The 24,175-nt window shown below is 42.1% G+C and overlaps 1 protein-coding gene across 1 annotated transcript in view; it reads right to left on the minus strand.

Annotated features, from left to right (window-relative positions):
• Positions 1–24,175, minus strand: part of ARFGEF2 (ADP ribosylation factor guanine nucleotide exchange factor 2) — a 92,950-nt gene that overhangs the window by 13,296 nt on the left and 55,479 nt on the right. Inside the window, exons 22-34 of the mRNA XM_057701390.1 lie at positions 20,442–20,589; positions 19,188–19,287; positions 17,998–18,038; positions 17,727–17,896; positions 14,592–14,743; positions 10,980–11,152; positions 8,588–8,748; positions 7,021–7,151; positions 6,732–6,861; positions 3,473–3,608; positions 2,472–2,610; positions 2,318–2,372; positions 590–704 (exon numbers count right to left, since the gene is read on the minus strand). Of these exons, the coding sequence (XP_057557373.1) occupies positions 590–704; positions 2,318–2,372; positions 2,472–2,610; positions 3,473–3,608; positions 6,732–6,861; positions 7,021–7,151; positions 8,588–8,748; positions 10,980–11,152; positions 14,592–14,743; positions 17,727–17,896; positions 17,998–18,038; positions 19,188–19,287; positions 20,442–20,589 (1,651 nt within the window). The remainder of the gene's footprint in view (positions 1–589; positions 705–2,317; positions 2,373–2,471; positions 2,611–3,472; positions 3,609–6,731; positions 6,862–7,020; positions 7,152–8,587; positions 8,749–10,979; positions 11,153–14,591; positions 14,744–17,726; positions 17,897–17,997; positions 18,039–19,187; positions 19,288–20,441; positions 20,590–24,175) is intronic.

The following is a 24,175-nucleotide window of genomic DNA, read 5'->3' on the forward strand; positions in this document are numbered from 1 at the left end:
AATAATGCATAGTATTCTTTTTTTTTTTTTGCTTGCTGACGTGTATATAAACTGTTTTATTTTTTAAATAACAATGAAGGGGAAAACTGCCACGAAACAAACAGAAAAAGCCTCTAAGGAAATACAGATCTCAGAAGGGTACAGTTAACAGAAATGCCTGTGAAGGAACACCTGAGAAGTTTATGGTGCCCTCACTACCTGTCTGCTTTATTCACTCTGTCTCCCCTCTCTGCCCCTCCTAAGCCATGGTTCTGACCAGGTTTCGAGCAAGCATAGTATTCTAAAATTTGCATAAAAAGGAGTGGAGGAGAAGTCACATATAAATATAGATACACACTGTATGCTTGTGTATATGGATATGCATTTGCTTGCATATGAGCAAAATGACTCTAGAAAGATACATAAGGAAACTGGTGACATTGGCTGCCACAAGGGAAGGGACTGGCAGACTGAGGCCCAGGGGTGTAAGAAAGGCTTATATCCTGCTTACCTTTCTGCACCTTCTGAATATTTGAATCCTGTAAATGTGTTACCTATTTAAAATAAATAAATAAATAAAAACAAAAACGATAAAAGAAAGTGGTCTTACTTGCATACGGTCTCGCTTTCCAGCTGTCATCGGTCGGGTTAGAGAGCTGGCTCTGGCCTCTCTCAGAGGCATTTTTATCTATGCTGCTTAAAGACTGGCGGTCCAGATCTACATCCTAGACGTAAGCCAGAGAGAAACACAGCATTCATTTCTCGGTCCACAATTCAGTTCTTGGGCAGAGAGGTGCCTGTTTTAACACTGCTGGCCCAACTTGAATTTAAGTATCTTGCCCAGCTTGAAGTAAATATAGCATTTCTCAGAGGCTGCATCGAGAGATTACAAATTTCAATTATTTCCCCCTCCCATTAAAATTTCACATTTTCTGATTCCTACTTAGATGGCATTTCTCTACATACTATGATTTCATGATGAGTGTGACAAACTTGTGATGAGATCCAAGTTAAAAAATGAGTACATAGCTAGCTTTTTTTTTAAGGTAACAGCAGAAAGTTAAAAAACAGAAAGTGTTTATATAATGTGCTTCATTTTTAAGTTGCTATGTCCCAAATACCTTTTTTTTAAAAAATGTATTTATTTATTTTATTTATTTATTGGCTGCATTGGGTCTTCGTTGCTGCACACAGGCTTTCTCTAGTTGCTGTGAGCGGGGACTACTCTTCATTGCGGTGCACAGGTTCCTTATTGCAGTGGCTACTCTTGTTGTGGAGCACGGGCCCTAGGCATGTGAGCTTCAATAGTTGCGGCACATGGGCTCAGTAGTTGTGGCTCACGGGCTCTAGAGCACAGGCTCAATAGTTGTGGCACACGGGCTTAGTTGCTCCGTGGCATGTGGAATCTTCCCAGGGCAGGGCTTGAACCCACGTCCCCTGCACTGGCAGGTGGACTCTTTACCACTGCGCCACCTAGGAAGTCCCCAAATACCTTTTAAAATCTAATGGCCTTCCAATAAAGAGCTTAAAGAAAAAAAATTGTAAAAAAAAAAAAAAATCTAATGGCTTTATAGTTATTTGGAAATAGAAGCTAAAAGACAAACCCGCTTGCAAACCAAAGTATTTTAAAGTGATAAATACTGTACACTTCTTTGAACTTCTTTATAGGGCCGTACACAAAAAATAAAGACTACTATTTCATTGGTGGAGAGGAAAGCGCTCTTTATGTAGGAGGGCAATAAATAAGGATAATTACACCAAAGCGATATTTATAACAGTGAAAACCAGAACTGAGGTGAGTCCAATAAGGGAGAATTTGTTAAATAAATTACAATAATGTGCAGCCACTAAAGAAGCTGTTCTCAGAAAATATTTAAGAACATGGAGGGACTTCCCTGGCGGTCTGGTGATAAAGATGCCATGCTTCCAGTGCAGGGGGTGTGGGTTTGAATCCTGGTCAGGGAACTAAGATCTCACACGCTGCGCAGCACAGCCAAAAAAAAAAAGAAAGAAAGAAAAAAAAAGGAATATGGAAAAATGCCCCACAATGATGTCAAGTAATACATTATGTACAAGTACAAAGTGAGGCCAAATTACAAACACGTGGGTTGTGTGTACTCAGTCACATAAACAAAAAACTAGACATGTTTTGTGGTTTTTACTGAGTGACTTATTTTCTTAATACTTTTCAATATTTTCTAAAAAATATGTTAATGTTTGGTTATTATAACCTTTTTTACGCACTTTCCATCAGAAAAGCACAAACTTTTTGGGCTGCTTAATTTCTTACTGTAATACATGATCAGAGAAAAGACAACTGAAAAAAAAAAAATCCTACCAGATGTTTGTCTGATGGCTCTTCCTCCATTCCTACAGGTCTCCATGTCAGCAAACTTGCAAGAGAAGGAAAATGATCAATGTGAAGGACAACCAGAGCTTTAAAATACCCACTGAACACAGAAATAAACAACAGTAATCACATTAACACTTACACATGTGGGATGGTTGTTTTGAAAATATCCAACATACAATTGCATGTTTCATCCCAGACGTCAGAACTGAATTTCTCTCCATTGGATATTACCAAGTTTTCTAAGCAGTTTGTACCTGAACGAGCCAATTGCTCATTATCTGCAAAATAAAACACCTACCGTTAAACTTCAAGTGCTATTTCAATTCCAGCCTGATCACTGATGCTTCATATCGTGAGGTGGAGACAATGCAACTGGTGGGCTTATTGGCTTCCAATTAATGAAGCATTGCTACGGATGGTATTAAAATTTTTAGAGTTTCAGTAGGCTTTACGGAGGTAAAATTACTCATCATACTTTATTGCTAGGAGTGGAAGAAGGTCAATATTTTGCTACTTAATTAACTGGCTTCTTGTAAGAGAAATTGTAAAGGGAGACGGAAAATACTGGACCAGTGTTTCTAAAAACTTAGTCACTCGAACATTACATTTCCAATTTTTGCTGTCCATCAACTGTTTTATCAGTTACTTGAAAATTGCGTACTTTTTGAAAACCTTAACCAAATTAAGTCATGTCCTAAACCAAAACTATCTGTGGGATCCAGGTCTAATGTGCTACATTGGTATTTTTCATAATACACACTGAAATAAACACATAAGTACTCAAACAAAAATGTCCATTGATGAAGCTGTTGATCTTGATTCCCACAGTACAGTTAAACATTTTATTATAGAAAATTTCAAACATACACAAAAGTAGGAAGAATAGTAATATGCAAAGGTATACCTTTTAAAAATATAAAATTTACTACATCATATCTTAAAAGAAATGCTTTATAAACTGACTTGGTGGAGACACTGTTTTTATGTTCTGATTAAATAAAAAAAAATACTCATTTTCACCAATTACATTATGCATTGTACTCCTTGGCATTACATCCATGCTTCTTTACATACTGAAAAAATTAATCTCTCATTAAGGACTATGTCCAGAAAAGTGATGCCTAACCACATAAAGAGTACCTTGTTTTACACACCACTGCAGCTGTGCAAATACATCAGAAAGAAGAACTTCATTCAAAGCTTCATAGAACTGGGTAAATACGTCACAAATGGCATAAAGTGCATGATTGCACGTTGTTGTCATCCACTCAGATTTCTGGAAAAACAACAGATAATGTTTAAAAGAAGCCACTCTCCCTGTGGCGAGATGGGCATTCTCACATATCATTGGCAAATGTTCTGAAAAGCAATTTGGCAATCAACTGTCTTAAAAACGTTCCCATCCACTGATGCAGTAACAATACTTTCAGTAATGGACCCTGAAGAAGTAAAGATCTGTGGCTAAGGGTTTATGAATAAAGATGTTTACCACACTGGTATTTACATACTGTAAACACAAACATAAACTAACACTCAGTAATGTGGCAATGAAACTGAGTACATCCATATGACAGAATATTAAACACTCATCCAAAATGATACTTCCAAAAAATTTTAATTTTGCTAAATATTCACACCTTACACAAAAATTTAAATATTAAAAACAATGTTAGACGGACATTTTTCCAAAGAAGATATACAAATGGCCAACAGATACACAACAAGGTGTTCAACATCACTGATCATCAGAGAAATGCAAATCAAAACCACAGCGAGCTATCACCTCATGCCTATTAGAATGGTCATCATCAAAAAGACAAAAGATAACTGATGCTGGAAGGATGTGAAGAAAAGGGAACCCTTGTGCACTGCTGGTGGGAATATAAATTGGTGCAGTCACTATAGAAAACAGTATGGAGGTTCCTCAAAAACTTAAAAATAGAACTACCACACGACCCAGCAAATTCTACTTCTGGGTATATACCTAAAGGAAATGAAAACACTGTGTTGAAGAAATGTATGCAACCCCTGTTCATAGCATCACTTTTTTTTTTCATAGCATCATTATTTACAGTAGCCAAGAGTGTCCATCAACAGATGAACGGATAAAGAAAATGTGATATATATATATATACACACACACACACACACACAATGGAATACTATTTAGCCATAAAAAAGCAAGTCCTGCCCTTTGAAACAACATGGATGGAACTTGAGGGCATTACACTAAGTGAAATAAGTCAAAGACAAATACTGTATGATCTCACTTATATGTGGAATCTAAAAATAAGCCCCAAAACCCAAAGAACAAAAAAACACCCAAAACCAAACTCACAGAAAACGAGATCAGATCTGTGGTTCGGGGATGGGGATGGGGGAACTGAATGAAGGGGGTCAAAAGGCACAACTTCTAGTAATGAGATAAACAAGTCCTGGTACGTAATGCACAACATGATGACTACAGTTAACACTGCCGGATGGTACACCTGAAAGTTGTTAAGAGAGTAGGTCTTAAACATTCTTAACACAAGGAAAAAAAATAATTTTTTCCTCTTTTCTATCTACATGAGATAATGGATGTTAACGAAACTGACTGTGGTGATCATTTCACAATACACGTAAGTCGAATCATTATGCTGTACACCTCAAAGTTACACAGTGCTGTACGCCAACTATATCTCAGAAAGCTGAAAAATAAAATAAAATGAAATAAAAATGCTATGAAATTACCAAACGAAATATATAGAGAGATTTATAAAATCCTGGAAAAGGGAAGGGCTGCTAAGCATGATTCCCAAAGTGGGATATAAAGGAAAAAACTAACAGACCTGGGTTATGACCCGGGTTGCTTAAAAGCTAAAATCTTCCAAAACAGAAAAGGAACCAAGTGGGCAAAATCATCTACAATTTATGTAAGGATATGTTATGTTATTTTTATACTAAAAAACTCAAATCAATAGGAATAAAATTAATAACTCAATAGATGGGTTAAGGATTTGAAAAGAATTCATAAAAGAAAAAAGTAATGATCAGTGAAGTGAAGGAAAATACAGAACCTCGCTAGCAGGTAAAAACTTTTAAATGTTTTACTCTTGGCCTATCAAATTGATGATTTAATAAACTAAAATCTGAAGAGCTGGAGTGGGTGTGGAGAAACAGGAACCCTCCTGCATCACTGACAGCAGTGCGAACAACTACCTACGTATTTGGTCAACTCAGAAGTACGTGTCAATAGCCTCAGTAACATGCAAGCCCCAAACCTGACAGGCCACTTGCCCTCAACAAGTGAAGAAATAAGTACAAGTGTAGCTGGAAAAAATGTTCACTTTAGTGCTGTTTAAAGAAAGAAAAACTGCAAATAATTTTCCATGGACTATGGAACATCTACAGCTAGGAATGTGCTGCGGTCCTTAAAAACACTGGAGAAGCACAGTTACAGTTGTGGGAAAATACTCATGTATTCAGTTAAAAAGTATGTGAGGTGGGATTCCATTTTTGTAAAAAGAGAAAAGGTACATGATACACACACACCAGAACTATCTGCAGGGGTAACAGTGGTTACCTGTGGAAGACCGAAACTGTGCGTGTTTAGATTTTTTTCTTGTTTTCCTGTTTTTTGTTTTATGATGAAGAAAACTTTAAATTACTTTAAAATAAGATTAGAAAACTCTATCCTATGACCTCAACCACATCTGAACCGTGTAGAAGACTGAGGGAAATTTGCCACAGCATTATGTCTAATTTAGGAATGGTAAAACTGTGAATTCTCTGTATACTCCTAATATTCCTTATTAAGCATATGCTCCTTTTATACCGGGTGAGGGAGGGAAAGTTGTTCCTAAAAAAAGGTAAAAAAGTTGCACTCCCATCTAAAAATCTAGGGCTAGAATATCCTCTCCTGACCATCTGCCCTTAGGGGAGAAATAACAAAGACCCCTAGATGCATCGAAAGTTCTTCAAAAAAAAAAAAAAAAAAAAAAAGAAGGCCTAATATTTGCCAACATTATCTCTAACTGTAACTTCACTAAAAATCCTTTTAATGGATTTTTAAAGGGACGAGAGAGAGTCCACATTTTACCGACTGTTCAGAAGTCGATATGAAGCAAATAAGTAAGAGGACCAGTGAGGTGCCTGCTGAACTGGCAGGTCCAGTGCCCTGGGGCTGAGTGGGCAGGCAGTGGGGATTTATTTCCCCGGATGGGGAGAATTTCTTAGCACTACCTGATACTGGTAGAAGAGGGCCAGGGAGGGTGTTTCCATTTTCAAAACACACCCAAAATGGCTCAGTATTTAAGGCTTCTGTGTGCTGTGGATGATGCTGCAACCCCAGATGCAGACAAAGGCCAGCGAGGCTCTTCTCCCACCTCCCCAGGGCAGCGCTTTAGTCATCACCCACCTCTGACTGCTGCTCGGGGAGTTTCATGTTGTCAAAAATCCTGAACACGATTCTGAACAGGTCCTGCCACCAGTGCTTTTCGAAGGTGTGGCCATAGCTCTTCATGATCTCGAACATGACCGTGAGTCCTCTGGAGAAAACAAAGCCAGGCATGGAAAAGGGAACAGGTAGGGGAAGAGGAAAGCAGTGAGGACGGCAGAAGAGCCTGGGCCGGGGCGGGGGGTTTGAGCAGGGGACTGAGGCTCATTCAGTGATGGAAGGAAGGGGCTCCACCCTGGGACATGGTTACCTTGTCCGTACATCTAGCTTGCATCTGTTAATGATGCAGGAGAGCTCAAATAGGATGGGGAACCAGCCTCGGACCCACACTCTGTCACCAGGAGCAACATTCATGTCGTCACTTGTGTATTCTTGCAGCACCTATAGTGAGAACCATCTCTCAGAGGCAGACTAAGCAAGTGAAAGGAAGGAACTGAAACAACTACATGAAAATTAAAGCCCGCATACTTTCCTCTCCTAAAAAATGCCCATTCAGCAAGGGTCTGATGGGAAGGAGACAGAGACAAGCCTGTCCTAAGGGCACATGAGTAGTTTCTCCCCTATGAACCTACAGACCTTTGTGGGTTTTAGAATAAGCTGAGTGGGGCAGACCACAAGAGTCTGGACCACAAGTGGGGCAGGAGGTATTACATCAGGAAAAGCAATAAGCGTCAAATGGTGACAGCAAAATATACAGGATGATTCAATATCTTAGGTCTTTCTGGAATGTTATGGTGTTACTTAAAATAACAGCGGCAGCAGCTACTATTCACTAAGTGTTGCTACAGGTCAGGAACCGTGAAAGTGCATTGCATGGATTAACAATTCTCACAACAGTTCCATGAAGCAGGTAGAAAGAAAGGTCCCATTTTACAGATGAGTTAACTGAGGCACTAAGAGAAGAAGCAGGCTGCCCAAGGTCATGAAGCTGGGAGCTGGCAATCTTTCCACAGTCTAGATGTGAAGCCCCACTTTCTACCTTACCTCTGGGATTCCTTAATCACTCTTGAAGCAGCTGTAATGGAATTTCTTTACCAACTCTGGCTATTTAACATTAGACAATTTCTCTCTGTGCTTTGGTTAACTCCCCTGTTCAATAGGGATATAATTACCCAACCCATAGGTCTGATGTGGGGGTTAAATGAATCTATATACAGAAAAGACCTAGAATGTTGCCTGACATGTGTTGAGTACTCAGTCAACAGTGGCTCTTGTTATCAACACATCTTAATGAGCTGTTGTAGGGACCAGACATCATCTCAGGGGTTACACTTCTGTAGAGGAAAGTTAAGAAGAATTGGTACAGGCCATCAGTTTAGTTGCGCTTGTTTCCACCCAATTTCAGTGTTTTGACACTGACAGCTGAACCAAGCAGGCCTCTTTAGAAAAGTGAGACATAACAGAAAAACCCTAAACATTTTTAGGAGAAAACAAAAGGTGATCTTTAAATGTGATTTCTCAGCTCCATCACAGTGGCATAATGTCATTTCTTAAAAAGGAGGCTTGTTTTCTTTCAAATAGAAATGTCTAGCTTCTTCAGCTTTGCCCAAATTCACAGCTAAACTATTATCGTCTACAAAAACAATCTGTAGAAGATACCATATAAAAGTTTAGTATGAATAAAACAGGTGCATACATACAAGATAACAGAAAAGGTATAACTCCTGCAATGGCAGCATTTTGAAATAAATACCTAGTTTAGGGCAAATATGCATTTCTAAGAGAAGAGCTGGAAAGCTCTCTGCCAGGAGCAAGGCGTTTTGCCCATGGCTCCTTTCCCCTCACGGCCCAAATGAGCGAGGAGAGGAAAACTGTACCCGAGGCCTCTCGGAGACGTATTTCCCACAGAAGCGGATGAGCCGGATGGCTTCCATGCTAGTGTCAGGGAAAGCAGCATTGCAGGCAAACTCCGATAAGCACTTCACAGCATCCTGAAAGGAATCGATGGCTGCAGGGAAATGGTGCTGGAAAATGGTTGCTGTGAAAACAGAGGCACATTTTTTATAAGCCCAGGATTCAGAAATGAGGATTAAACACACATATACACACACATATACCAGAGATGATTACTTTTGTGAAAATTTCAGGAAAGCATGGCAGTATCTCTGGAAGACAGAGTTTCTTATTAAATTATTCAGGCATGAATGCATTGAGTACAGCTTGGGCTAAACTACGCCAGTTCCTGAGCTCAAGCGACGATGTAAAGGCCCAAACATTCATTTCATTCAACAAACATTTATGGAGTGCAGACTACATGTAAAGTGTGGTTGTGGGCCCTGGGGACAAAGAGGTAACCAGTCAAATTTCCTGCCTTTGCTCCAATGGGCAAGATGGCCAGTAACCACCTACATCAGTAGATAAATAAAATAATCTCGGGTGAGGCGAGTGCTGGGTAAGGGGACAGAAGATAGAAAAGGCTGGTGGTGAGGGAGAAAAGTGGCCCTAAGGAAGTGAGAGGGGACAGCCAAGAGGAAACCAGGTTTCACCAGGATGCCAAGGTGTACGTTTTAGAATGGAGCCTGAAGAACCACATAAGATATAAACGTGGATGTGTGTGGAGCGTTGACCCAGAGGGCCTGCCTGATGGAAGCTAAGCTCTGAGCAAAGCTCTGGCTACAGTTCTGAGCATGTCCCTAATTCCCTGGCCGCTTCCACCCTAAGACCACACCTTGTGCTACCTCGCTGGAACCTTGTGAAAATAAAGTGAGATAAAGAAAGTCAGTGAGCTTAAAGGTGACGGGCAATTTAGAAGTTGAAGGTTTTCAAAACCCTACAAATACCACCTGAGAAGAATATAAGTGGCGAAAAGTTCACGAAAAGTTGAAAGACCTCAAAAAAAAAAACAAAAAAACAAAAAGCTGACCCAATGCCTTACAATTTCCACAAAGACCAAGACCAGTAAACATCTTGTGACATGATGACAGGCAGGACCGGGGACCTGTGGTCAGTGCAGAGTGGAGGGACCCTGCACCAGCTCCTGGCTGGACTGCCAGGTGTTAGTCTTCCTCCACCACCTCCCAGCTGCATGACCTCACACCGGTTGTCCTACTCTACTTTTCTGTGCCTGTTTCCTCTTTGGTAAAATGGGGGAAACTAATGGTATCCATATCAGTGGGTTCAACCAAACCTAGATCGAAAATACTAGGGAAGAAAAAAATTCCAGGGAGTTCCAAAAAGCAAAACTTGAATTTGCTGCACCCCGGCAACTATTTACATAGCCTTACGTTGTGTTACATATTATGAGTAATCTAGACATGACTTAAAATATACAGGAGGGGACTTCCTAGGTGGCACAGTGGTAAAGAATCCGCCTGCCAATGCAGGGACACGGGTTTGAGCCCTGTGCTGGGAAGATTCCACATACCACAGAGCAACTAAGCCTATGCGCCACAACTATTGAGCCTGTGCTCTAGAGCCCGCAAGCCACAACTACTGAGCCCATGTGCTGCAACTATTGAAGCCCACGCGCCTAGGGCCCATGCTCCACAACAAGAGAAGCCACTACAGTGAAGAGCCTGCGCACCACAATGAAGAGTAGCCCCTGCTCGCAGCAACTAGAGGAAGCCTGTGTGCAACGAAGACCCAATGCAGCCAATAAATAAATAAAATAAATTTATAAAAATTAATAAAAAAAATAAAGTATACAGGAGGATGTGTGTAGATAATACCCATTTCATCTTAGGGACTTGAGCATCTGTAGATTTTGGTACCCAAGGTGTGTCCTGAAACCAACCTCCCACAGATACAAAGGGATGACTGTAGTCCCTTCTTGTTACTCATGGCACTTATGTGCCACAAAGTTGCTGTGAACAATGAACTGGTGAATACTGAATCATCTCCTAGGGAACACAGGGGGGTTAGGTTCCTGTGAGGCTCTGGTTACAATACTTTCAGCAACCTATTAACACATAACTTTGTATTATGCATGTTTCTGTCGGTTCTGGGGTGACGTATAAATTTTAGTGAGTAGGTGAACTCACAAACGTAGAATCTGTGAATAATGAGGGTTGACTGTGTTTCCTTCCTAGGGCGGTTGAACACATGTTTAAGTACATATCAAGAGCCCAGCGCACCACCAGGCACATCAGTACATCACGGTGTAGCTAAAACAAGGAAGCCCCTTTGGGGAGTAAAACAGACGGGAAATAAGTGGTCACCCTTCTAGACCTGCATATGGGACATTAGTCAGGAGGGAATAGAGACACTTACTGACAATGTGGCCCGTGGTCTGGAAGGCCAGCTCCACGATGTTCCCGTCGTGATCCGAGGCTGCCTGGTGGAACACGGCGAAGATGTTCTTCCAGCCTGAGCGGATGTTGGCTGCCTGGGAGTTGACCATCTGGGCAATGCAGCGGATCACCATGTCCCGGATGGTTGGAGACCTGAGGAAGGAATGGGGCAGCCATGTCATCTGTACTTTGGACAGTGGGAAGATAAATGAACACAGCTCATTGCTTAGAAGCAGCACTTTAAAAAAACATTTTTTAATGCATGTTCTAATCCACATTCGTTTAACAATAGAGACAACAAAAAGAAAAAACAATAAGTCAATGTGCCAGCTGGTTGCTGACCCAGCAGTCATCTTCCCACCTTCTTAATAACAGAAGTCTGATTTCATCTGGGCAGCAACACGCTCAACCTCAGGGAACCAATCATAAATCACATAAGACAATGTGACAATCTTGTCTCAGGAGCCAGGACCTCAATTTCCCAGCCTCCCTTGCAGCTAAGGAAGCTACATGACCTGTTCTGACTAATCGGATGTGAGAGAAAATCTGCAGGCATGGGAGGGGAGGGGTTTCCGGGAAGGTTGTTTTTGTCTTAAAAGGACACTTGGCAGGCTCTGCCCCTTCCCCTCTTGTTCCCATGGTGATGGTGGGCTCTGCCCCTTCTATTCCCTCCCACTGTGAACACAGCATGAGGCCTGGAGCTAAAGTCTCCGTCCAACAAGCATGAAACAATAAGGTCAAGGAAAAAAAGCACCCTGTTTATGGCCAAAGGGAAGGAAAGAACCTGGGTCCTTGCTTACAACCTGGGCTATGGAACCAAAGTTGGGAGTGCCTGCCTCTGGCTTGTTAAGTAAACTTGTGGTTTAAGCCACTGTTGGTCAATTTTTCTGGCCCAAAACATTTAGACTAATGTACTCATAATTCTGCCAGCAGCTGCAAAGTTCAACATGGTTGTTACCTGGATATTTACAACAGATTAGCACATACGTCTTTAAGACATATACGATTATAGGGTGAACACTATCATCTCACCAACAGCAAGAAGCAAGGCAACACAAACCTATTGCTTCTATTGCACTAGCTTTGAAAGTCATTAGAGTGGTTTTGGGAGGGCAGATTTGGCTTGCAAACTTCATCTGGCTTAGGATAACACGCAGGCGTGTCTGCTGGACCCATACTAACAGGAAAGGTCATTTAGAGAAGGCAAGGAGAAAGTCAAAACAGAGTTAAAAATTAGCTAAAAGTCCACAAAGAAAATCTGCCACCTGCAGATAACGGAGGACTGACTACATACCTAGGTGACATTAACACATAATACCAACGAATTCTTGGTTTTCTCCCCCAGAAGAAAAAGCAACTTGTTGGCAAGAACTATGCATATTTATGAAAATGGTTTTTGCTGACTGTTAAAATATATGACGACAATAAATGGTTTGGAAAATGTAAGGAAAAATAAAGAAAAAGATTCTTTTATGTGATGATATATGGTATTTCATATGGAGAGACACACTACATCACTATCTTTATTATTACAGGACCTGTCCAGTTCTATAACCTGCCCTTCTCACTAAGCATTTCCCATACTATACACTTTGTGCACGATGTTCCCCGTCGGGGCTGCACCACCATGTACTCATAGTTAGGTGGTTTCTGGATTTTCAAAAACTGTTTTGTGTAATTCACATTTCACTGATTTCAAATTAACTCCTTAAGAGACAGTTACAGAAGTGCAGAATTACGGGGTCAAAGGGCACAAAACTATTAAGGTTCTTGACACATAATGCTAACATGCTTTTGAAAACGTTACAGCAAGTTACAGGTCCACCAACAGTGTCCGAGGGTGGCTGGTGATGTGTAATTTTAAACTTCTGGCCCCTTTCCAATGCTGGGCGGGCAGCAGCAGGATGGGCAGGGAAGGCCTGGAGTTAGGAAAGGAGGGATTCTGGTGCCATGCGGGCCACCAGCAGGCCAGGCAGGCCTGAGCACACTGCTCAGCCCAGTGAGGCCTCAGTCTCCTCAGCCACTCTTGACAGTATCCCCCGGGGCAGGAGAGCATTTCTGTGCATACGCTGATATCAGAGGTGATGCCAGACTCTGGAACAGGCTTAGTTTTGGTTCTCTTTAAATAAGCAGTAACGTGAAGAACAGACACCAAGAGAAAGACATGTCAAGGAGAACCTCCTGCTGCCCTTTTTATTTGCTGCCCCCAAATGGCTCATGTTGGTTTAAAGTCTTCGCACTTGTGAACCTTCATTTTCTTTTTTAAAAATATGATCCCAACAGATCCAGAGTGTACCCTTTAGAGGTAAAGACAGACATGAAGGGTTATGCCCGAAAGTCACCCATGACAGTCTCCCTTTCATGACCACAGCGCATCTGTCAGCACACGTTACAGGCTTCTCTTTCAAATGGATGAGGAACCCAGTCCCACAGTGCCCACCACCACCACCGCTACCTTCCTGGTCCAAACTTGGACAACTACGACGGCCGCCTGGTGAATCCTACTGCTTCTCATTTTCCATGGATAAATGCCTGATGGTCCTTTAAATACGTCAGGCCATCTCACTTCTCTGCTCAAAAGCCTCCAAGAGCTTCCATCTCTCACAGAGCGTAAGCCTCAGTGCTTACAAAGGCTGACAGTTCAACATGATCTGATGCCCTACGAGCTCTGGGACTTCAGCGTCTAGGACGTTCTGCCTTATTCACCCCACTCCCACCACATCAGCCTCCTTGCTCCTCCTTAACTATGCCAAGGACATCCTGCCACAGCGCCTCTGCTCATAATACAATTCCCAAGACCACCTACGGCTACTAGTGGCTTGTTCCTCACTTTGGTTAAGGGTCACCTTACCAAACACATCTCAGCTGACTGCCCTATATAAGGAGTGCTCCTACTCCATGTCCTTACCTGACTTAATGTTCTTCAGAGCAGTTATCACCACTGACTTACTAAACATTTTTTGTTTATCTCACTGGAATATAAACAGGGATTTAAAACAATTTTATTATGGAAAATTTCATATACACAAAAGTAGAAAGGATGGGGTCACGAATACCAATAGACTCATCTCTTAGCTACACTCATTATCAAAGCAGGGCCAAAATAAACCAGGAATTTTTGACTACATCTTAATTGCTGTATGGCTGGCAGCGAGAATAGTACGTAGCAGACAGCAGGCCCCAAAAATTCAGGCCGAGTGAATGAATGAACAGAGTAACTGCTTCAGAGGAACAGCTGTCCTGACCTCTTTTATGACCTCCCTGGGGCAGAAATGCTGGGTCACATGATTCCTGACCCTGTGCGAGGATGCTTTGGCAGTGGCTCTTTCTCTGAACTCCCTCAGCACCAGCCCTGGTGAGGATGCCTGACAGATTTCTACTAGTTGTGGTTGTGTGATCTGCCCTCTGGGAAAGGTTACACACAGATCTCACTGTGATTTACTTAGAGACAATAGGTGTGAATCACAGTCTGCTGGTTTTATTTGCTTCCACCAACAAGAGAAGAAAAACGAATCGTGTGGTTAGTATTAGGAGAGCTTTTTAGACCCCCAATGGGGATATGACTAAGGGTCTTCCAGAACAATGCACATACCTGTTTTTCTTCATGATATGCTCAAAGGGCCTCAGAAAATCTTTCTGGAAACGGAAGTTGGCTAATTCTCCCTTCTCAAGAAACTTCATGGAGAGTTGCCTTAATGAGTCAACAGCAAAGATAGCCACATCCTCATTGGGGTTACAGCCAACCTGAGCAGGAAGAGGAGGTGGGGGGAAACAGCACAGTGGAACAGCTGTGGATGTGGGGTTCTGAGCCTCAAACTTGGACAACCTGCCTTCAAAACAAATGCTCTGGGAAAACACATCTCAGGAGGAAGAAAAAGGTTATTTCTTGGCTATGAGCTATACAGTTTTAAGTTTAATGACAAAACACATCTACTTAAACATGCTTGCAAAATATGCTCACTTTGTGTCTCTGTGTTACATTTTGATAATTCTTGCAATACTTCAAACTTTCTCATTATTATTATATTTGCTATGGTGATCTGTGATCAGTGATCTTTGATGCCAGTATCTGCAAAAAATTACAACTTACTGAAGGCTCAGGTGATGGTTCGCATTTTTTAGCAATGAACTATTTTAAAATTAAGGTATGTACACTGTTTTTTTTTATTGCATACTTAATAGACTACAATATGGTGTAAACCTAACTTTTTTATGCACTGGGAAACCAAAAAATTCGTGTGACTCTTTATTGAGATATTAGCTTTATTGCTTTCGTCTGGAACTGAACCGCAATATCTCTGAGGTTGGTCCATACACTGAATGGATAAAAAAATAATTAGCTTTGGGGAGGGTCTGGTTGAGGGGTGCTGATGGTCAAAGGTGCTTTTAGTGACTACCCTAGAATCCTGAGAGCTCTACTCCGCCATCCGCTTCTTCAAACCCACAGGATTCTCATATGCTCTGGCTCCAAAGGGGAAGCGGAACATCCTCTGAGGTGGTGGAAAGAACGATGAGCCCCAGAGTAGCAACCGAGTTTGCCGCAACTTTGTGTTTAACAGAACTGATGAGATGGAACAGATATTGGTATTGAGGTTGACAACCATGAAATGTCTAATTACTATCTGCCAGCCTAGATCCCAAGCTTGTCATCGGCTTGGACAAGAATACAAGGTACAGTCATGGTAATGGTTCACACTTTCTCTCTCAAACTAGATCATATCAGTGATGTCCACTAAGCATTTATTTACCCAGAATGGCGGGAAAGATGGTTGCCGAGCTGACTGATTAGAGACAGTGTTACCATTCACTCAACAAACCGTTGCTCTGGGTGGGTCATCTGCAGGCTTTCGTGACCGCCTCCTCATTGAGGGTTCAGAAAGGTCACCTCCGGAAAGGGTGGACACTGCACTGCCTGACACTTTACCGTCAGTTATTTTATCATAAAATGCAAGTGAGTTCCATGAGGGCAGGGACCTCGTCTGTCTACTACCTGGTACAAGGCACTCAGTCTGTTAAACAGATGGTGTGCTTGGAGGTACCTTACTTAGAGCTGATAAGGAAGCAAACAAAGAACTCTGATAAGCTCATGGACCAGGTTAGAAGCAAGACTGCATGTGACAGTGCCTCATTTCAGTGGGGTCCCATGGCTGCCTAGGAGAGTCAACAGTGTCCAACTCTTCCCAGTTCAAACTGAGTGACATCATATTGCTAGCTTTCCATCAATCATGGTGCGGTATTTACACCACAGAAATTGGCAGACACTACAAATCATTTACTAGGGCTCTACTGCTTGTTCTATATCCCAATGGCAGATTACTTCTTCTTATGATTTTCTTCTATTCAAAGTAGAGAGAGCAATTCTCTTTTGGATAAACTTTTTTTTTTTTTTTTTTTGGCTGTGTTTGGTCTTCATTGCTGTGCATGGGCTTTCTCTAGTTGTGGCGAGTGGGGACTACTCTTTGTTGTGGTGAGCAGGCTTCTCAGTGCAGTGGCCTCTCTTGTTGCAGAGCATGAGCCCTGGACATATGGGCTTCAGTAGTTGTGGTGCAGGGGCTTAGTTGCTCCGTAGCATGTGGGATCTTCTGGGACCAGGGATGAAACCCATGTCTCCTGCATTGGCAGGCAGATTCCTAACCACTGTGCCAGCAGGGAAGTCCCTAAACTGTCTTTTTTTAAAGAAAATTAATTTATGTATTTATTGGCTCCATTGGGTCTTCGTTGTTGCACATGGGCTTTCTCTAGTTGCAGTGAGCGAGGGCTACTCCTCATTGTGGTGCACGGGCTCCTCATTTTAGTGGCTTTTCTTGTTGCGGAGCACGGGCTCTAGGAGTGTGGGCTTCAGTAGTTGCAGCACATGGGTTCAACAGTTGTGGCTCATGGGCTCTAGAGCGCAGGCTCAGTAGTTGTGGTGCACAGGCTTAGTTGCTCCACAGTATGTGGGATCTTCCCAGAGCAGAGTTTGAACCTGTGTCCCCTGCATTGGCAGGCAGATTCTTAACCACTGCGCCACATAGGAAGTCCCTAAACTGTCTTTTATTAACACTATTTTTAAGTGTCTGTATTATAATTCTTTATCTCCAGGCCTGAGAAAACTTTTTTGAAATCATGAAATGTGTTTTGGTAGGAAACTGTTATTAAGCTGTTAGTTTTCCCTTAAAAAGCAAATGACATTACAGATACAGACATAAACGTACATAATAGATATTCTGATCTCATTTGTTCAACATACATGTGCATGTGTCTCTACATATATAATGAAACCTCTAGTGGAGAAAAATCTGGCTTTCTCTCTGTAGTTTTCAGTTTTAGAACACAGACGCCTCTGGCTTGTTTCTGATTTAAATAAATGTTAGTTTCCTTGACAAAGGTTTCAGAAGAGTGGTGGCAATGGAAGCCTGAATATAAGAAGTAGTGACAGTTATAGTGGAACTATTGGTATACAGAATATAACCTAACCTTTGGTCATTCGGAAGGCGCTTCAGGATTTTGCAATGCTTTCAAACACCAATATCTGTCCAGTGCCTATGATGATTTTCGTGGTGTGAGCCTACATCCTAAATATGGGATATTAAAGTATTTTAGATACCAATGGATTTTTAATTCATTCTCTGTGAGTTCTATCAATATGTGAGTATGCTGCGAGCTGTTTTTGACTCCACAAGGGAAGTGAAGTATACGCACCTAAACACTTAATCACTACTGTTTTGAATTTAATTTGAAGAGTTACCTTATTGAAGTGATCTCCAATCACATGCCATATTCGGGACCACTGCAGGCGGATCCGATTCATGTTGTAGTATGATATCTCCACAATCTTCTGCAAGCTGAACATGCGGGGGTGGTGGGGGGAAGCCAGCTCATCCATGGACACGGCACACAGCCAGCGGACAAAGTCAACTACAGGCCAGACCCAACAACACCCGCGAGGCCTCGTTAGTAACGGCCAGACAGTTATAATAGGAGGCTCTGTAGTTGTCATGGGTGAGTCAAATACATACCTATTGCATTTCCATCCAGTCTAGTAGATCCAGTAAAAATTCTAGGAAGAAAATTCCAGATATAATAAAATAAAAATTAGATTTGGAAGCTGTAGTTTCAATTTTAAATACTCAGAAACGACAGAAGGGAAACATCTCAGGTCTGGCACTTCCACTAACGCAAACAACGAGGCATCACAGGGATAGGACTGGTCAATGAGCTAAGCTGAGAGCAGAAATGCTTGTACGGATAGGAAGAAAAAGCGACACATCAAAAGGACAGGGGAGAGTCAAATATGATAGTGGAGAACGTCACGACAGTGGGAATGGCAGACGGGGGACCTTTAAAAAGCTGCTCCTCCATAAGAGCAACCAAAGAAACTGACAAAAATTGAACAGTCAACTTTTTCAGACCTGAACTCTGGAAATTACCAAAGGCTTGTAAAAATGTTCATTCAAGAAAAATGGCTGAATCTTTAGACAGCATACAGTATAAGAGTAGCTGCACTGATATCAGACAATATAGACTTGAAACTAAAATCACGACTAGAGACAAAACATTTTATAATGATAAAAGGTTTAATCTATCAAGAAAACCTAACAGTTATAAACATATATGCATCTAACAACAGAGCCCCAAAGTCATGAGGCAAAAAAGATAGAATTAAAAGGGAGAAACAGACAATTCAAAAATGTCCAGAATCGGCAAATCTACACAAGCAGAACGTGTATTAGTGGTTACAGGAAGGGCGGGAGAGGATGTGGGGAGCGACGGCACTAGATGCAGGGCTTCTTTACGGGGAGATGAAAATGCCCTGAAATGAGCGATGATGGCTGCACAACTCTGAACACCCTAAAAATCACTGCATTGTACATTTTAAAAGGGTAAATCTTACGGTGTATGAATTATATCTCAAAAAAACGTAACAGCACAAGAAAAACTCTTGTTACTGACATCATTTGGTGGCAAAGTTACAGTAATAATTTTAAAAATGGTTACAATATAATTCAAGATCAAAATCCAAATGAATGTGAAGGAAATTAGTAGTCGTGGGCCACGTGTGTCACTACTCACCTTTCTTAGTCTGAGTGGCCTGGAGTGACAACACTTAAAACAGTCAAACAAATTAGGGATCACTCACACCCGGTGACCATACAGAAGACGCCAAGCCACTGGGCAGTCCCACTTTACTGGAGAAGACAATCGTTACCTGTCCACAGCTACAACCACACTCTGCGAGCTGGTCTCGCCGACCGATTCCTGGAAGCTGGCCATTTGTCTTTTGTCCACTCCACCACTCACCAAATTACCTGAAACACAATGCACAACATCAACAGTGCCTCCAAAACAGTCAACTCTCTAGAACAAAGTATCCTGTGACATTAATATGCACAGTCAAGAGACACAGGTGAGAATGGCTTGCAGGCAAAACAAACAAAAAACCTCCCCAATGATGACAGAATAAAACTAAACTCAGGCTTTGGCCCTTAGAGTACATTCTTACTACGGGCTCCCTTGCTTGTACCACCCATCTCCCCTTCTTAATCGTCTTTAACATTTTTATAGTATTAAGTGTCTGTATTTAGGAAAACAAACTCAAACTGATCGATACTAACCCAGAGCTCCTAGAACATGCAACGGTTTACACCTGCTGAAGTCTGGGGCGCTCTCTAGGATGTCATTCCAGTCATCCTCACGTACACCGCCAAGAAGTAGGTGCTGTTACCCTCTCCCATGTTCAGAGTCTGTGCTTTTATACTGTACTATTCCAAGCAGTGTACGCGGGACCTAGGAGCCTGCTCTCTGCATCAAATGGCCTGGGTTTGAAACCTACCTCTGCCACTTTCTCATAACGTCACCCTGTTCAAGTCACTTCACCCTCTGTGCCTCATTTTCCTCATTTACAAAATGGGGATGAGATTAGCCCCAATCTCACTGAGTTGTTACAAGGTTTAAATGAATTGAAATATATAAACTGAGCACTTAGAATGTGGCCTGGCACGTTTGTTTACCCTTTTTACTATTATTATTGTTATATCACTTAGAACAGGGTCTCTCAGTTCAATGTATCGCCAGAAATAATTCTGCTTTCATAAGAATACCGGTTAACAAAAGACGAACAATGGAAGAGAGGCTGAATCTACCTTTGAAAATCTAGAGATATGCATATCCACTCCTCGAATACCAGATGGCTTTCCCTCCAACACAGAGGGAGGGAACATACTTATATGTATAGAAAGAAAAGTAATGCACCCTGCTGATGCTGATAAAACAGGCATTTACTCGACACTGTAATCACAATTTAGAGAGCTGAGGCAGCACTTCCACTTCCATTAACAAACATACTGTCAGCTGGCCCATAAGGAAGAGACGATCGATGGAACAGTCCTGATGAGGCAAGAAGGGTTTTGTGCCAGTTAACTGGTGAATCTGTGACGGCCGGCCAGGGGGCCTGGTATCTTACCAAGGCCAAGGCCCATGAACTCTTCTCCCACCAACGTGTGGCCCTTCAGGCTCCCTTCTCTTTCACGCCCGGACCCAGACAGGTAGCGCGTCTTCACACCAGTTCCTATCAGCTGAGCGAGCTCCAGCTGGCTGATGCATTTCAAGATCTGATGAAAAGAAGGTGTGAAGGGATGAGTTCCCACTTCAGCAGCTGAAAAGGGCACTACCATCTTAAATTAGTCATTAAAGGGTTCTCTGAAACACGCAGCTTTTCAGGTGAGAATAAAATCTGAGGGTCTCAGGCTGGCTTCCCTAGTTCCAGCTAGGCAAGCCCCTGAATGTGGGTCTGGAGGACAAACTTCACTATTTTTTTTTTTTTTTACTATTAGAAAGGGAGAGAAAAAATGAGCAAAAGAAAAACTGGTACAGCAGAGTTATGCTGCACAGATGTTTAGTTATGCAAATTTAATAAGGGCTCAATAAAGAAAGAAAAGCATCTGACTGGAGCAAGGGATTCTGCCCACCACGCGCTAAGTGCACCACCTAGTCTGACTCAGCCACCCGGCCCCCTCCACTCTACCCCTCAGATGCACACACACACTAGCCTCCCTCTGCTCCTTTAACTCGACACATCTAGTCCTATCCCAGAGCCTTTGCACTTACTGTTCCTTATGCCTGAACATGTTCCTTACACTCCTCCTCAGGGCTCACCCCTTAGATTCCCAGCTCAGACACATGTCCCTCAGAGAGACTTCCCTCGACCACCCTGATATCACACACCTCTCCCCCCGGCCCCGGCCAGCATCCCCTGGCCATGCATTTTTTCCCCCTTAGGACTTACTACTTGTTGGCATTATGCCATATATTTGTTCTCTGTGTTAAGAGCCAACAGGGTTTAACTCTGTCTTGTTTGCGGCTAAATCTCCAACTTAAAATAGTTGGTGACTATTATTTGGTTAGCTGAATAAATAAGAATGTGCCCTGGAATGGGTGTGCAGTAGGAGAAAAGACCATCTCCCAGCCCTATGGGGTGGTTCAGGTGCTGGACAATGCACCACTGTGCACCAGCCCTCTCTCACCTGGAGCCTGCCCTCTCTCACCTCGAGCGTACCCGAAGGAACAGAGGTTGGTTGCAACTTCTACTGGAGCAAAAACTGGCTGCTTAAAACTTACTGAGGGACGGCATGTAGATCTCCAGGTAAACCCTTCCTAAGGAATTTCCATGGCGACTTCTGACTAAAGTTGAGTTTTGCTTTCCATGGTGACCTTAGAATCCAATCCAGAGTATGGGACTCCACTACACCACTGAGCACTGCTGAATATTTTCACTTATAACCTGCCTTCCCCTTGACTGAGAAAGGTACTTAATTCTACCAGAGAGAGCCACCCACTGACTGCTCCACATGGTATGATACTATTAAATTACTACTAGTAAACTGCTAATGGCCTCCTTTTTTCCAGAAGCTGGAATCTCAAGTATGTCAATAACACTTGTGGCCAAAGACTTATTGACTCCAACCTGATTTCTCAAGGTTTCTGACCATCATTTTCGACATTTCCAGATGCTGCTGTATACCTGGCAACTGGCAGAACCCCCACCATAACCATCTCTCTCAGATTAAAGAAAAAAAGTTCTAGGAGAGAAAGCAGCTATTTATTGATTCACTAGGTATCATGACTCCTCAGAAAACAGGAAATTATTCCTTTAAAAAAAGCACATAACTCAAAACAACAACCCCCTCCCCGCCACCTTCTCTAATATGAATATTCCAGAGTGGTGACAGAGAAAGGCAAGGCTGGGTGAACAGGGACTGAGGTACGGCCAGAATGATGACGGTGACGGCTAACATCTACCGAGTTCTTACTACTTGCCAAATACAGTTCCAAGCCCTTTTCCACAGATTAACTCCTTTTTTTCTCACAACAACCCTATGAAGGTTGCAGAGACAGGAAGATGAGGCTCAAAGACTAAGTAACCTGCCATGTCACACAGGCAGGAAGAGGATGATACCCAGACTGCACTCCAGCCGTCTGGCTCGGGGCCATTGCCCTGAACCACGTGATCCCCGTGGCAGGAGGAGGCTGACAGCAATTTTCTTTCTAGGTCACCACAGTACCCACCACTGTCCACGCCCTCACCTCTACTCTTTCAGAGATTTTCTCTCTAAAACAAAAAGTAATACATACAGACGGTAGAGAAATTAGAAAACACAATTTAAGGAAAAAAAGAAAAAAAAATCGCCTCTATAATTCTATCACATAGACAGGATGTTAACCTTGTTTATCTTTTCAAATCTCATTTTCTGTGTACGTCTGGCACAAGGGACGATGCCTCACAATGTTTATAATGATTTTTTATTTAATATACTGTGATCATCTTTCCACAGTATTAGATAATCTTTAATAATATCTTTAGCTTTCTTCTCTAAAGTCTCTTTTAATCCATAGGTCCACTGCACCCCCCCCCATCTACTATTTTTTTTGCCATTTATTTGCTGAAGACCTGGTCATCTGCTCTGTGTGTCTGTCATATCCTAGGATTTGCAGGCTGCACTCTCATGATAGCATTTACCGTGCTCCTCTGTCCCCTACATTTCCTTTAAACTGACAGTGGAAGCTTGAATTGACTCAGGCTGGAGTTTCGGGCAAACACATTTCTTAGGAGGTATTCTGTGCTTCCATCAGGGAGCATGTAATGTCTGGCTGTCTTTCCTTTCAGCAATTTTACTTTTATTTTAAAGAGTTTTTTGATGTGGACCATTTTTAAACTCTTTATTGAATTTGTTACAGTATTGCTTCTGTTTTATGTTTTGGTTTTTTGGCTGCAAGGTATGTGGGATCTCAGCTCCCCAACCAGGGATCGAACCCGCACCCCCTGCATTGGAAGGCAAAGTCTTAACCACTGGAGCGCCAGGGAAGACCCTCAGCAATATCATTTATTTTTTATTTTTTTATTTTTCATTTTTTATTTTTTTTTAGCAATATTATTTTAACGTAATACATTTATCCATTTATTTAGGTCTTTTATGTTCTTTAATAAAGTTTTAAAAGCTTGTTCTTAAATGTTTTCTTCAATATCTTTTTTTTAACTGTGACGTTTTAAAATTAATTAATTAATTAATTATTTTTATTTATTTATTGGCTACATTGGGTCTTCGTTGCTGGACACAGGCTTTCTCTAGTTGCTGAGAGTGGGGGCTACTCTTCATTGTGGTGCGTGGCTCCTCACTGCAGTGCCTTCTGTTGTTGTGGAGCACGGGTTCTAGGCGCAGGGGCTTCAGTAGTTGTGGCACACAGGCTCAACAGTTGTGGCTCACGGGCTCTAGGGCACAGGCTCAATAGTTTTGGCGCATGGACTTAGTGGCTCCACGGCATGTGCGATCTTCCCAGAGCAGGGCTCAAACCTGTGTCCAATGTATTGGCAGGCAGATTCTTAACCACTGTGCCACCTAGGAAGTCCCTTCAATATCTTTTTGCACATTTGTTCCTAGGCCCTTAAAATATTGTGCTTTTTTTTTTAAGCTTTTTATTGGAACATAATTGCTTTACATTGTTGTGCCAGTTTCTGCTGTACAACAAAGTGAATCAGCTGTATTTATACATATATCCCCATATCCCCTCCCTCCTACAACTCCTTCCCACCCTCCCTATCCCACTCCTGTAAGTCATCACCAATCATCGAGCTGATCTCCCTGTGTTATGCAGCAGCTTCCCACTAGCTATCTATTTTACATTTGGTAGTGTATATATGTC

This window comes from Hippopotamus amphibius, chromosome 12, assembly GCF_030028045.1.
Source record: "Hippopotamus amphibius kiboko isolate mHipAmp2 chromosome 12, mHipAmp2.hap2, whole genome shotgun sequence".
Lineage (NCBI taxonomy): Eukaryota > Metazoa > Chordata > Mammalia > Artiodactyla > Hippopotamidae > Hippopotamus > Hippopotamus amphibius.